This window comes from Nelumbo lutea, chromosome 2, assembly GCF_056320005.1.
Source record: "Nelumbo lutea isolate HS-2025 chromosome 2, American lotus-T2T, whole genome shotgun sequence".
NCBI lineage: Eukaryota > Viridiplantae > Streptophyta > Magnoliopsida > Proteales > Nelumbonaceae > Nelumbo > Nelumbo lutea.
Window position 1 is genome coordinate 39,660,513 of NC_142685.1, and position 15,749 is coordinate 39,676,261.

Sequence of the window (15,749 nt, forward strand, 5' to 3'; positions counted from 1 at the left end):
GATCCTGGCTTGAAGATGTTATGAATATATATATATATATATATATATATATATATATATATATATATAATCTTTATTATCCTCCGGTGGGCTTCTCCCTGAAACCTATTCGAGTGCCGACACCTCTACACCAAATGAAACGAGTATCCCTTTTTTGAGTGTCATCTTTTGTTACATGTATTGCTCATATTACTCATCTACACCAAATGAAACCTACGAGAACAGCCCATACCATAGAAAAGACGGATGAGGGATGACCCACTTGTTTCTTGTTGACAGGGTTCAAAGTATTGGAACTGCAGGTACTATTTGAAAGGCAATTTTAAGAGACATTGGGATGCACATTGGATGGATATGGATATATAGTGGAAATATCTTTTCCTGGTGGAAGGCGGTGGGATGTAGGTAGTCTATTGAGTTCTGAAAGCTGGAGGTAACGACACCACGTTGGAGAGGTTTGAGAGCCCTGGTTGTATATTTATGGATTTTTGTAACTGTGGGTAAGAATGGATTGGAGTATAAAGCTCCATATGGGTGTTGTAGATTGATTGTAGGTTGGAAAAAGTAAGGTTTTTTTGAAGGCCTCTGAGAAGAAAGGATGTCCTAGAGAGGAGGGGTTTGGAGGGGAAGGTTTTTAAAATCGAACTGGACAATGAACTGGTTAGGGTCTGGTTCTCGGGTTGATGGTCTGTTCTGACAAAAAAATTAAAAAATTAAAAAATTAAAAATAACCAGAACTGTTGAATGGTTTGATCGCCTGGGCCAGTGGTTTGCTGACCAAATCAATGTTTTGGGGTAAAGTGGAACTGGTCATTTGACTGGTTTTCGGTTTTTCTAGTCTGACCGTCCAGTCTGGTCCGGTTCTGAAAACCATATTGGAGGGTTGATGATTTGGGAAATGTTGCCAAGTTAATGTGTTAATTCTGTTATTGCTTGGGTGTCCTCAAGGTTTAATTTATTGGAAATCCAAGATGCATCGGAAGGCAGTTTTTGAGACATATCCGGATATGCTTTCGATACACATGGATATGGACAAAAAATCAGGATGAACATAGATATATTAGTAAACTCAAATAGGTCCTAAAAATATATATTAATAACAATAGGTATAAGTTTTATATAATTATAAATGAGCAATTTAAAGTTTTAAACGTAAAAAATAAAAAAAAAAGCACATTTCAAGGGTGTTCTCGTTCGTAGGTTTCAAGACACAATTGGTAATCATTGAAAAATGATGGAAGAACTAAAAATGTCAAAAGTTTATAATTTGTGTTAATATTTATTAGTATATAAATTTTAATAATCAATTTTAGTTTTTTTGCCAAAAAATCCCTTAAAAATAAAAAAATTACATAAGAATAAAAATGCATGTTTATAGCAAATATAGCAGAGTTTTGTGGTTGCATGCTAATAACGAAGATTCAATTCCTCCTATTTTTGTTTTTTTATCAAGGTTCTAAAAATTGGACTAGACATGGAATTATTATGGCCACTTTCTTGGGTCAAATGCTCTGATCATCTGGTTCAAATGGATGGCCTGATCTTATTTAAAAGATAAAAAAAATTAAAAAATGAATAAATAAAATAAAAAGGCCAAAAACCATTGTTTGGGTCAATGGTTTGATCACTCGGGTTAGGGGGTAACTGACCAATTCAACAATTTTTTGCCAGGAATGGTTTTAGGGTGAAATGGAACCCGATCAATCCAGTTTTCAAAACCATGGTTTTTATAACTAGTTTAAGACTTTAATGTGTATTTAATGGCATGCTTTAAATTCAAATTTTGATTTGAATATTGATTAAATTTATTAAACGTAGTATTAAGAGAATAGTTATTGAAGTTATTAGAGAGAGGAGCAATTATAGGGGTTATAGGGAGTAATTATATGAATTTTAGGCAAAGATTAAAAAATGCTGGAAGAATTATATATTATATATATATATATATATATATATATATATATATATATCATAATTTTCATAAATAAATATAATTTGTGTTAATATTTATTAGTATATAAATTTTAATAATCAATTTTAGTATCTTTTGCCAAAAAATCTCTTAAAAATAAAATAATTGCATAAGAATAAAAATGCATGTTTATAGAGCAGAGCTTTGTGGCTACATGTTAATAACCAAGGTTCAAATCCTCATATTTCTAGTTTTTATCAAGGTTTTAAAAATTGGATTGAATACGAAACCATTTTGTCCACCGTTTCTCGAGTCAAATAGTCCGATCGTTTGGTTCGAATGGATGGTTCGTTATTATTTAAAAAAGTAATTAAAATAAAAAAGGTCAAAAGTTGTTGTTCAGATTGATGATTTGACGGTTCGGCTGCCCGAGTTAGTGGGTCATTGACCAATTCAATAGTTTTTGGCGTAAGAATGGTTTTAGGGTGAAACAGAACTGGTTGCCTGACTAGTTCTTGGGTCAACCGGTTTGACCATCCGATTTGGTTTTCAAAGCCATGGTTTTTTATAACTAGTTTAAGGTTTTAAGGTGTATTTAATGACATGTTTTAAATTTAAATTTGAATTTGAGTATTGATTAAATTTATTAAATGTAGTATTGAAAGAGTGAGAATAATTATTGAAGTTATTAAAGAGAGGAACAATTATAATAGGGGTTATAGGGAGTAATTATAGGAGTTTTAGGCAAAGAGTGGGAGCAGTTTTAGGAAAAGAGTTGAGTCTCTAAAAGGCGGAGAGGGTGCTAATGCTTTTATGGTTGGCTAAGCTAAATGAATGCAATGTGTAATGCAATGCAAACAAAGTGGATCTCTAATGTGAAAACAAAAAAATTAAAATAATTGTATTAAGTATTTTATTTGGATTAAAACAAATTTGAAAAGGAAAAGACTCAAATAATACTCTTTTTATTTGTCACTTATGGAATCAAAGAAAAAGGGAACGAGTTGAATCACTAACAATTAGCATACATGATTCATTCAAAAACCTAGAAAGGTTCGGCTTACTTCTAAACTTGCAACTGTAACCAAAGCATACAAAATAAAGGGGTAAACACATAAGAAAATTTGTTCTTTTTTATTTTACCCATTTTATATTACCTTTCTTTATTATTTCTTCTCCTTTTCCCTTTTTTCTCTTCTTCTGTTTTCTTTTTTTTCCTCTTTTTAAAAAATTGTCCTTTCTACATCTTTTATTTGCCTTCACTCTTTTTACACAAACGCTTCTATTTGTTTCACCATTACCTTTTTTATCCTCCTTTCTTCCATTTTGGATGTTTTCCTCTTTTCTCATTTTTTGATCTTTTTTTCCTTCTCTTTTCTCCTTTTGCTTTGCTTTTCATTTCCTTTTTATTTATATTTGTAATTCATTTTTTATTTCTAGTTTTTTTGTTATTATTTTTACTTATTATATTTTGATGAATTATTATTTATTATTTATTTTATTATTAACCACTTTCATTATTTACGATTATCAATATTATTATTATTTTTTGTTTTTCTTTTTTCACTTCTTTTCCTTTATCTTTTTTCTCTTATTTTTTTAATTGAATCATTATCATGATTTATTTTATTTATTTATTCAAAAAGTGCTTAGCACACGTGTCTTATCCTAAAACTAGTGCGGTTTCTCTTATTTATTCTAGACTAAAAATTAGGACTTAAGTAAACGTTCATGGGTTGACTTGGTTCAATCTAGACACTTGGCTCCAACAAGGTATCCAGTCTTCAAACCACCACCTATCAAATGAATGGGCTTCTTTGATTGGTGACCAATTTAAGGTATTTGGTATGACTAGTAGGACCAAGATCCCAACAACCTACCACACCTAGGACCCCTCCTAATAGGATAAGGAATTCTAAAATCTAATGCAAATGATATGTGTCAATATTGCGAACAAACATGCAATGAGAGAAATTAAAAGAGAAGCAAAACCAAAATCCATCACATACGCATGTAAATAGCACCAGATAAATGAAGCTAAATATTAAGCAAGACATCATACTTATTCATAACAAAGCAAATCAAACAAGACAGATATTCACAAAATTTAGGCAATAGAACTAAACTTGAATTTATAAATGTACACTTTTATTTGCAATGTGAGACATTAAATAAAACCTACCCCTTCCTTTCCTTTCCTATCCTAAACATTATTAATTTTTTCTTTGCTTTTCCTCTTTTTTTGTTTTCCTTTTTTTATTATTGTTTTATTTTCTTCTTTTCTTTCTGTAATTCTTGAAACTTGAACACATTTTAGCTTACAATATATTTTCTTCAACACCCAACAAGGCCTAAACCATTTGATCCAAGTAGACTCCCAGGGCCTCTCTACATTTGGCAAGACAACCCTTTTTAAAAAGACTTGAATCCTCCCTATTTTCAGCATTTCATCACACCTATCCTGAAAAGAATAATGCTGTAAATTCTTCCGAATGTATCCAATGAGGAAGCCAATTATTTGATCAAGTTCAATAGAGCCAAACCTACTTAAGAAGCTAGAACCTCTCTAATTTTAGCATTTTAAGTCAATAAATCTCAAAAGAAAAATGTTGAAATGGAATTCAAACAAATTACATGGAGGGGCCATCACTTCCATTTCTCTAAATTGACGGGTGACGACTCCAAACCGGCCCAAGTAAATCGTTTAAACATATGTATTAAATATATTATATACATTAATAATTATATTATTAATAATTCAATTTACGATTTGGCCCGGTTTCGAAAATTTAGAAACCAATTTCAGTTTGGTTTGGTGCAGTTTCGTGATCTAGACCATATAACACTCCTACCTTTATATCCAATTTCTTCTACAAGAAAACGCTTGCTGGTTTCCAGGTCCGTCTGTCTATAAGCACTCCAAAATTTCATAAAATTTAATGGAATCCATCATTGATTTAGACTTAGAGAGCTTGTATTGGAGAACAACAAATAGGGGTGTTCATTATATGGTCTAGACGGCCAAATCTCACCAAACCAAATTGAAATTAGCAATTTGCTCTAATCTGGCCTTAAATCTGTTTAATTTGGTCTGAGAATTCCTCATATCATAATTTTCTTGTCTGTATTGGTTTTGTTTTTTAAGTTTTAGAAACCAAACCAAAGCCTGAGCTGTTTTGTTTGAGAAAATGTGAATGTAAATTATATAATGGTAACTTTCAACTTGATATTTGCATCATATTTGTTAATGCAAGTATGCATGCTATTTGGGCTTTCTAATTAGATTAAGCCCATTAGAATGGCCTAACATGTATAAGAAACCAAACCAAATCATAATAGCGGTGTTTGGAACCATGGACATTTATTGAATAAACGGCTGTCACATAGGTGTCACTTCAACATTTCCCTCGATATGAGGATTCATACGCATAGAGACTTGTAAAAGCAAGTTTTAGTGTATGTGCGTGCCTACCGTTGGGGGAAGATTCATTTTAGCGCTTCCCCCAATGAGTAGGCATTTATTCATTGCTTTGCTGATGTAGTGCCTAATGGCGCTTAAGTGTTAATAAACGGGTTTATTATTGCTTTTCTTGATTTTACAAACAAATCAAATACAAATGTTTAGTGAATAAATGTCCATGATTCCAAACACGTATAATAAAATGGTTTGGTTTCTATACTAAAATAGTTTGATTTGATCCAAGAATTCCTCAAATCATAACTTACTGGTTTGGTCTGAGATCCTCTCCAAACCGTGAACACCCCTAACAACAAACCAGCTCACCCTAACCCTTTTCCCCTTGTACTCAAATGAATTACACGACCCATATTTGACCCATTACTCAAATATGTGGGTATGGGAGGATTTCAAGTGGTGGGTAAATGGGTTCGAGTCAAAACTTCCTGCCCTACTTGTTAGTTTCCACTTAGAAACGAAAATTATGAAACCACCTTCATTTAAGATTTGGTTGAAAGTCAAGATCTCACTCTAGTAACTGTAAAGTATTTACGATTAAAAATTGGATCTAGTAGAGCAAAGGAGTTTGGAAACGCTCCCAATGCACGGTTAGGATGTGCTGTGGGGCAGTTGGGCACGCCTTATGGTAGCCAATGTGAATTCAGAACAGGTGATGTTTGGCATCGATGATGATTTCTCTTTTCCAATTATCCAGAAATGGGTGATTTTTGAAATTAGTGACTTTTGAAAAATCATAAAAAATTGTTTGGTATCATTTTTGAAATTTATGCCATGTAAGATGCTTTTTGAAAAAACGACATTGAGTCTATTTGGTACTGATTTTCTAGGGCTGAGTATTTTTTGTATTAGAGTTATTATTCAATGCCATGTCATCCTAAAAATCAGGAAATCACCATCCCTGAAAAGGGCTGATTTCAATAATTGATTTCTGGATGATTTCTCAAAAATCGACATAAGCGGCCAACCAAATAAGAAAAAAAAAATCACTGATCTTCAAATTCTGATGTCAATCCTATGTGATGCTGATTTCTGAGAAATCATTGTTGCCAAACATCACCTACATCACGTGGGATTGAATAAACACCTATGTGATTGGATAAACACCGTCGCCAAACATCACCTATGTGATTAGATAAACACCTATCATGCTTATATTTCTTTTAACATTTTAACACTACCAAGCAAACCCATGCAAATGCATGGGTATGAATAAAAATTTGGATAGGTCTCTCTCTCTCTTAGGTATTTGGTGATTTCATTACTAGTAACCCCCTCTCAAAGTCGGTGGTTGTAGAAATTGAATCCGTGTCTATGCTAGATTTGGGTTAGTGAGTTTAAGTTTTTATATCTATTTGATTCTAAGCCAAGGTTCATGTTCAAGGTTGGCCTATAGTTGCCATTCTTTATTAAAGAGGGTTAAAAGCGTTTCAAAGACATTTAATAAAAACTAGGGGATTTAATGGGGAAGAGGAAATATTAAAAAAAATTGACCATTGAAGAGAGGGGGGGAGAGAACTAAGAAAAATTTTATTAGAGAAGAATAATGATAAATTTTAATTGGGAAAGGGAAATATTAAAAAAAAATTGACCATTGAAGAGAGGGGGAGAGAATTAAGAACAATTTTATTAAAGAATAATGATAGATTTTAATAGGGAAAATTAAGATGTAAGATGGTCTTACAAGGAGAAGTAAGAGAATTTCTAATATTTCACTATTGTGAAGAACGAGAGAATGGGAGACTTCCATGTGAGGCCAGTGGTGAGAAAACCTTGGCCTCCGCACTCTCCTATTTCTGATGTACTGATGTACATACATTCCTAATAAGCATAGGACCAATTAGGGTCAAATCAAACATCAAACCATGATGACAAGACATGTGCAATATATACTATGGATCATATAAATATTATATAAATATATTTTATAATTTTTTTATGGATGGCAAATTTCTTAATCTTTAAAGCAAATTACCAAGATTAAGTCTCTTAATTTATATAAATATTTTTAAAATATGTATAATAAAATAATATATTATACACAATAAAGAGTCGCTAACAAATAAACAAATAAAGTGGACTAACGATAACTAATTAATACATGAATATAAGAGATCATTGGTTTAATAATTTGAACTTGAAAATAAGACCGATTTACCATTTTTTTTTTTAAATTAAACTGATTAATCAACCAGTTTTCCCTGAATTTATAGTAAATACGAATCTTGGGATATAACCAAACCGGCCAAAGCCTAAAGTCACAATTCAACTGGTACGACTGGCCAGTCAAGTCGAATTTCCATAAACAATAGTGGTATCATATCTTTATAGGGTATCATATCTTAACCACATCATAGAAGAAACTAGCTCACAATCTCCCATAGTGATCAACAACTCCAACATGTTTTCTTGAAAATATAATCATTCTAGTCCCAAACAAGTTCTAATTAGACCTCAAAGTTCCAAAAGCCACCAAAGATGGGGATAGACAACGAGTTTGTGGGACTAGTCACTACGGTCTAGACGCATTCTTTTGAGGAAAAAGAAAATGAATTCAAAATTCAGAGAGATTCATAAGACGAAAGAATCACCCAATCTGAATTACTTTTCAAGGGCCAAGCAAAAGGTTTGTTGAACTCAAGAAATTCGGTTTATATTTATATAATGAAAAAGAAATCGGGCCTCTAAAAGGGGCAAGGCCCCCGGCAACTCATATCCAGTTCAGGGACTTTGCAATGAAATTTGAATATTTTTAGGCCAGAATATGAAAATTTCCTAATATAAATCGATTCGGCTATAATTTGAACTTTCTCATAGTAGCAATCTGCTAAAACTAGGAAAGTAAATAAACAAAACCTCTAAAATCATTGAACAAAAGTCTCGGGTGTTTTACCAAAAGACAATACCACAACTTCCAAAAAGGAACATGGACAAATTTACCTCGGACATGAGAAATCCAAAACTTAATCATGAACCTAGGCTGCAATTGATGGCTTAGAAGCAGTAGAGAGTCTTGATCTTTTCTTTGCTAAGCTCTCACTACGGCGTTCCCTCTGCTCCTTCAACCTACTGGCAAGTAGCTTTTGATATTCTGCAGCTTCCGCCTTGGCCTTTGCAATTCTCTTCTTCTTCTCGGCAATCCTTGATCTCTTTCTTTGTAGGGTCAATGGAGTCACCAGTCTCTGTATCTTTGGAGCCTTACTGCACTTTTTCCCTGTGGGCCAGGAAATATACCAATTCATTAAATCAGATTGTTGCAACTAAGATTTTCCAACAGATTAGCTTAAAGATAACCAATTGCAACTATACCAATTATCTTAAAGATAAGGCTTCAATAAGTAATTAGATAGCCTACCAGATTTGGTTGTGAAGGTTCGGCGGTATGTATTCACATACTTGCGAACATCATCCTGTTTGGAGAGATTGAAGAGCTTCCGAATCTTTGATGCCCTCTTTGGACCTCTCATTCTTGGTTTCTCTGTGTCAGTCAATCCTGGAAGATCATTCTCACCCTTTTTCACAATCACCAAGTTCAAAACCGAGAGATCTGGGCTGACAATGCATCCACGCACTGACTTCCTCCTTCGCTCTCCATTTCGCCTGCCATATCCACGGAAGCAAGGTGTTCCTAACAAAGAAAAGGGAGAAGAAAAGATTAATTCAGTAACCTGTACCACTTGATGCTGTTAAAAAGGTAGAGTTACAGATCCAATAACAAGATAGTTGACCTAAACAACTTTCTACAAATATTATTTAGGATGGATATTTTTAAAGCAGAAGGGTCCCCTTTCCACCAACCTCTATGTAGCAAGAGACGAACACGGCCAGGGGTCAGTACTCCCTGCTTCATGGGAAAACCTTGCTTGTCACAGCCTCCCATAATCTTGAAAACATATCCTTTAAACTCCTGCAAGTTTTACCAAGATTACAATTAATAGGATATCCCTATTTGAAAGAAACTAACACGTTTGGAGAAGTTGCAAACATACCTCGCCTAGAGCATCTCCACTGACCTCTTGTGAGATCCGCTTGTCAAAAAATGCTCGACTGCAATATAACAAATCAGGAAGAGTAAGAAATCATGGACACAAGAACACATGTAAAACTGAAAGTTAGTTCTTGGAAAAATTATGGTAATAAATTTCCTGAAAATGGCAATGACCTTGTGTCTTTTGTCAAGTATTAGAACCAAAAACCATTAAAGTGTTCCCAATACACAGATTTGGCATCCTCCAAGATACCAAAGCAATGGTAATAAACACCCCCTGCTTAGAGTGTATAAGCTTTACTAGGGAATTATAAAACCTACAACAAAAAATGCAGTAAAGGACTTGCTAATACATTTATAGAACAATAAAAAGAATTCATAATTGATAGACTTAAGATCATTCAATTTAGAATTACTGTCTCAACAGGGATGTAGAGCAAAGGGATTATATTAGTTTATATGCTAAAAAAAGGTTATTAACTTTATGTGATGAAATTTCAAGATGGATGGAAATAGAAGAAAAGGGATGCAATTGCTGTTTTGATTAATTGAAGAGAACGAAAGGAAAAAAAACTCTCTATACTTAAATTCTTTATTTTTCTCTCCTCAAAACCTTTTGATCTTTTAAATTTTCAATGGTAAAACATAGTATATAATAGAATGTATTCACACACATATTAGTAAGATGCAGCAATACAAATGATATTATAAGCGCCCACCTTGGCATTTTTGTCACCTACGGTGGGTGCTTAGTCACCTACTCGCCCAGGCAATGCCTTGACAAATATGCTGAAAACCAAGAGGTTAAGGAATAATACTCATCGATGAGGACATGGAGATGCCCCTGAAGAAGGGGAAAACATCCTAGAGCTTATTTATGGAACAAGATGGTATTGTCTTAGATAGGAACCCCTCTTTCGTACTAAAGATTTGAGCATAAGGCTGTGTTGGGTTGCAGTGCAAACTTATTTGCACTAGTACAAATGCATGCGAGTGCAAATGTAAGAAATGCAAATTCTTGTTCAATTTTGTTCTGGATTTTACTTTATTCTGCTTCATGTCTTAATTTACTTCATTTTTACTGCAATCAAACAAAATAAGCTAAAACATGAAACAAAAATAGGTCAGAATTTACACTCAAATCATTTGCACTACCATGGTTTTGCATCACTGCAAATTTATTTGCATTGCAACCAAACACAACCTAAGGCTCAATCCGGAAGGAGTACAAATACAAATATGTAGAGCGCAAAACCCTGTATTTTGTATGTATTTGCACTCAACATATTTGTATTTATACTCCTTCAAAACTGAGCCTAAGCTTTTCCTAGATCCACTAGAACCACACGGTCAAATTCAGAACCTAAGCAATTTTTTTTTTTTTATAAATGAAGCTAAGCAAAAATTCCCAGCAAGAAAATGAAAATTTTCCGGTTGCTATCGCTAAAAAACAAAAAAAAAAAAAAAAAAAAAAAACTTTGAAGAACAGGTTGAGGCATCAAAGTTTTCTATAAACTATAGTCGCAAAGCCACAAAACTAAAATTGCCCTAAAATCAGATCATTAGAACTATTGAGATAACAACTAGCCACTAATATCGGAATCAGACAAAGAGAAAAAGTATATAGCATGGGAAAGGCATTGGCACTCACAGTTTCTGGTCATCGTCGATTTCAAGCTTTTTCTGGCATCCTGTAGTAGGATTTGCGATGTTGAACTGCATAAACGAAGATGATTAGAATAAGAACAGGCGTGCTAGGTTAGGGTTCGGAACAGAAATTCCACATTGAGATTTTCAGAACGAACCTTCATTTTCGATCGAGATCGAGTGTCGCTTCCGCAGCGGCGAGGTGACGAAACAAAGAAGATAGAGGGAAAAGCTCCTTGGGGTTCAGGGTTCCCGCAAAGACTTTAGGGTTTTCCTAAAGACTCCCACTTTAAGCATTTATAATTTCCCTTATTTTATACCGTCATGTGGTAGCCGAAGCTTTGTCTGTGTTTTCCGGAAAACGTTAAAGACGAAACGAAAGCCCTGTACGTTGAGCACATTATCCTAAAATCTTAGCCGTTCATACAGTTTAGTGAGTGGCTAGTGTAGCCAAAAGAAGAATATCTGATATTAGGATAAAAAAGAGTACAAATAAAAAAGGGAAAATCTATCTATTATACGGGAAATGGGTACATGGTAACCGAAGAGTTTTCACCGAGCAAAATCCATTTATGAATTTTGATAAGGGTAAAATACAAAAATCTCTCCTAAATTTTTTTACAATCATAATAGTTTCATTTTAATAAATACCTCCCTTGAACTTTTGAAAAACTCAACAAAAACCTCTATTCTAGTTTAGTGACATCGATTTTTTCCAAATACCCATTTTACCCTTTTACAACCATTTTACATGCAAGCAAAATTACTGAAATAACCATATTTTAATTTAACAAAAATTTTAGAAGATGAACTGTTAGAGGATGTTTTCCTCAAGTTAAAAGAGGGTTATTTCAGTAATTTTGTATGTAAAATAATTTGTCAAAGGATAGAATAGGTATTTGGAAAAAAACTGATGCATTAGTTTAGCATTTTCTATCCAAAAGGTGACGAAAGAGAGGTTTTTGTCGAGTTTTTCAAAAGTTCAAGGGAGGAATTTATTAAAATGAAACTATAGGGGAGGTTTTTATGATTGTCAGAAACTTTAAGGGTGGTTTTTATATTTTACCCTTTTATAAATAACACTTGATAGGCTACCACATTTATAATTCCAATTGATTGGTCAAAAGTTTTTCGGATATCATATCTTTTTGATATAATAGTAAAACCCAAATAAAAAAATTAATATAGGGCCATGGTGAACACGGTTCGGTTCCATTAGGGGAAATGGATTCACTTCTCACGCCTTACAACCACTTGGAGTTACGCATTGGGAATATCTTTTCTGAATAAAAACATATAAGCATGGAGATACTCCCAATATACAATTGCAAGTGGTTGTGAGTACAGTGTGAGCATTGTTTTGTGATGAATGAATTCGAGTTCCCATTAGGGTCAATTGTGGTCTTGGTGATTCCATAGTCAGTTTTATGGTTTATTTAGGAATCGGATTTTCTTTATCTAAACAAATAAAAATTGGAACCTATTATAAAAAGGGTAAAAGACATAGATTGACTTAAATATACCCTGTTATAAAAGGGTAAAAGATTTAAATCTATACTATATATATAAAGTAAAGTTGTCAACGTCACATGGCCTCTCCTTTCTCCAAACCCCCTTCTTGCACTCTCCTTAATTCTCTCTCCCTTACCATTCCCACCGGGACCGGATCTAGTAGGCACATCAAAGTAAGCACGTTACATGAGCACTTATAAATATTTTGACAACTGTCAAAAGTGGGTATTAGTCTTTTTCAAGGGTCGGGTGAGGGTATTTTAAGGGACAGGTGTCAAAAAAATTTTCAAGTGCTCATTAAACGTGCTTACAACTTTGTGCCTACCTCATCCGAACCCATTCCCACTACTCCTAAGCCCCTTGTCAAAAGTCTCATTAAGCCACGTAATTAGGGACTCCAATAAATAATCAACTTAATATAACAAGAAACTAAGTGATCCATTAGAAAAGATCTATTAATTCATGATCCTTATGCACGACCATAGGACACTCATTCTATCCTTAATCCCTTATTTATCCTTTCTTTTTTTTTTTTTGAAAATAAGCATAAATGTAATACAGACAACAACGGGTAGAACGTCCCCAAAAGTCAGCAGAACGAATAAGAAGAATAGAAAAGGGAAGAGATAAGATGCTAAAATCTAAAAGAAGAAGAAGAAGAAGAAGAAATGTCTCGAGCCATCTAGTTAGCCGCTTGATTTGCTTCTTTGTAGACATGTTGATAGTGAAGATCTCCATCGAACAGATCCCTCTTCCCTAAGCAGTTGGAGATAGTTCCTTCTAGCTTCCAAAGAACATCCACCTTTCTTTTGAGGCGGGAGATGACAAGAGACGAGTCGCCTTCTATGATGATAGGAAACCCCCTATAGTTTGTAGCTAGGACATGGGCTTCCCATGCCACCCATGCTTTAGCCTGATTAATGGAATGAGTACTAAGTTTATATGCTTTGGCCGCTAACACCTTACCATACTATACAGGACATTGAATAGTTTCCATCACTATTGCGAGAGGCATCAAAGTTTATCTTAACAAAACCATATTTTGGAGCTTTCCAACTAATTTGTTTCCACCTCTTGTGAGATGTGGTAGAGGTATTGAATTTATTCCATCAAATTTTTTTGTGAACAAATATAGATCTTTATCTAAAATTATTGGAATGGGAGTAGTACCCTCATTGAAAGTTTTGGAGTTCCTAATTTTCCAAATCACCCATAAAATGGAAGCTAGTTTTTTCTTAATGAAATGAATTTTGCTTTATTCTTTATTGCACATTCTTATCCACCAGTCCCTTAGATTTTCATTTTCATTTGGCCCTTCCAAGGGAGTGTTTAAAGTTAGCCAAACTTATTTTGTGTGAACACAAACTTTAAAAATGTGTGTAGTATCTTCCTCAAGCCCACAAAAACTACAATAGCCATCAATATTAAGACATCTTTTCCTTAGGTGGCTTTTAGTAGGCAATCCATTATTAAACAGAAAAAATAGAAATCCTTTGATCTTTGGAGGGCATTTCAAATTCTAGATGCTATTCAACCAATTAAAGTTGTTAGGAGAATTTGATAAAGAGGAACATTTGAGTAAATAAACTGATTTGATAGAGAAAGTCCCCTTAGGATTGCACCCTCAGACCCTTCTATCCTCCATGTTATTAGGGGAAATATGAATAGTCTTGATGTTTTGCCAAACATTTTCAGAGATCTCATTCTTAATTTTGTCTTCCAACAATCTCTCTCAAAATCAATCATTTCTGCTACTTTGATATTAATATTTCTGATATTTTCATGGTCCAAAGTTTCAATTAGAGGTTTGTCATATACCCAGTTACCCAATCAGAAATTTATAGAGCTTCCATCACCCACTTGCCAACAAGCTCCCAATCTAATGAGATCTCTAGCAAAGAAGATGCCTCTCCAAGCCCAAGAGATCCCTTTTTTAATTTTAGTGTCCAAAAAAGTTTCCCTTCTTAAATATTTGCTCTTAACAACTTGTATCTACAAGTTATTTTCTTCGTTCATAATCCTCCACCCTAACTTAGCCAAGCTGGCCTCATTGACCCAATAGAGTCTTCTTATTCCCAAACCTGCCCACCTTTTGGGAGTGCAGATTTTTTCCCACTTCATTAAGTGGAGGGATTTCTTATCATTAGAATTGTCCCAAAGAAAATCTCTTTGAATTTTGTCCAGCTCATCAATGGCATTTTTAGGGATTTTGAAAGAAATCATTATAAATTGAAGCATCATGTTTGTTGCTGAATTGATGTGAGTTAATCTACCCGTAGTTGATAGCGATTGTTTTTTCCAATTTGCCAATTTATTCATCATTTTCTCTTTAATCTAAGAAAATGTGTTCTTTGTAACACTCCCGGTGATAATGGGGGCCCCTAAATAAGAATTAGATTTAGTCTCTAGAGGGATTCTGAGCATTTTGGAGATCATCTTTTGGAATCTATGCGGTGTATTCTTTGAGAAAAACACAACAGATTTGTAAAAATTTGGGCATTGGCCTGAGGCCTTTACATAATTTGTAATGATTTCTTTAACTTTCAAGCACGCAAGAATGGTAGTACTTGCAAAAATAAAATAGTCATCTGCAAATTGCAAGATGGGAATTTTTGGACCCCCTCTCGAAACTCTGCAACCAATTTGCTTTTCATTTTTCCTTGCTTCTTTATCTAGCTTCTTTGCAAGTGCATCAGCACATAGTACAAAAATGTAAGGAAAAAGAGGGTCACCTTGCCAAATACCTCTACTGGGTTTAAAATTCGTCTGTTGGACCCATTGATTAAAATCTTATAGGAGGCTGTTTTGATACATTCCATAACTCATGTAATCCATTTCTCATGAAAGCCAAATTTCTTTATAACTTTTTCAATAAATTCTCATTCTAATTTATCATAGGCATTTTCCATATCAATTTTATAGGCCATGATCTTTGAACTTCATTTCTTTTTTTTTTTCATCGTATGAATCATCTCATGAGCGATTAGGATATTATCATTAATTTGTTTGTTCGACACAAAGGCACTCTACAAGGATTTTAGTAATGACTTTATAAATGGCATTGCATAGACTGATAGGCCCGTAATAATTCATAGTTTCAAAGTTATGAACAAATCTAATTTGTAGCCTCAATCTCAATTTATCTTCCAAATCTTTTAGTGCACATCCTCCTTTCCTTTTAACTCGGATTTCCTCCTTAACTTTTCCTCCTCTCC

At 33.8% G+C, this 15,749-nt stretch overlaps 1 protein-coding gene across 1 annotated transcript; it reads right to left on the minus strand.

The window, feature by feature from the left end:
* Window positions 1-8,136: 8,136 nt before the first annotated feature.
* LOC148870016 (small ribosomal subunit protein eS6-like) lies at window positions 8,137-11,445 on the minus strand. Its single transcript, XM_088968508.1, has 6 exons — window positions 11,181-11,445; window positions 11,027-11,091; window positions 9,377-9,434; window positions 9,186-9,294; window positions 8,743-9,015; window positions 8,137-8,601 (listed from the first exon to the last, which is right to left on the minus strand). Exons 1-6 carry the CDS (start codon window positions 11,184-11,186, stop codon window positions 8,363-8,365), a joined length of 750 nt encoding a protein of 249 aa, XP_088824634.1. The 5' UTR covers window positions 11,187-11,445; the 3' UTR covers window positions 8,137-8,362.
* Window positions 11,446-15,749: the final 4,304 nt, after the last annotated feature.

Bases quoted from the DNA above. Each gene is read 5' to 3' on its own strand.
- LOC148870016 (XM_088968508.1), bottom strand. The intron at 9,435-11,026 runs GTGAGTGCCAAT...GTTATATTGCAG, and splicing joins ATCGACGATGACCAGAAACT to TCGAGCATTTTTTGACAAGC. The intron at 9,016-9,185 runs GTTGGTGGAAAG...TTTCTTTGTTAG, and splicing joins TCGTCTCTTGCTACATAGAG to GAACACCTTGCTTCCGTGGA.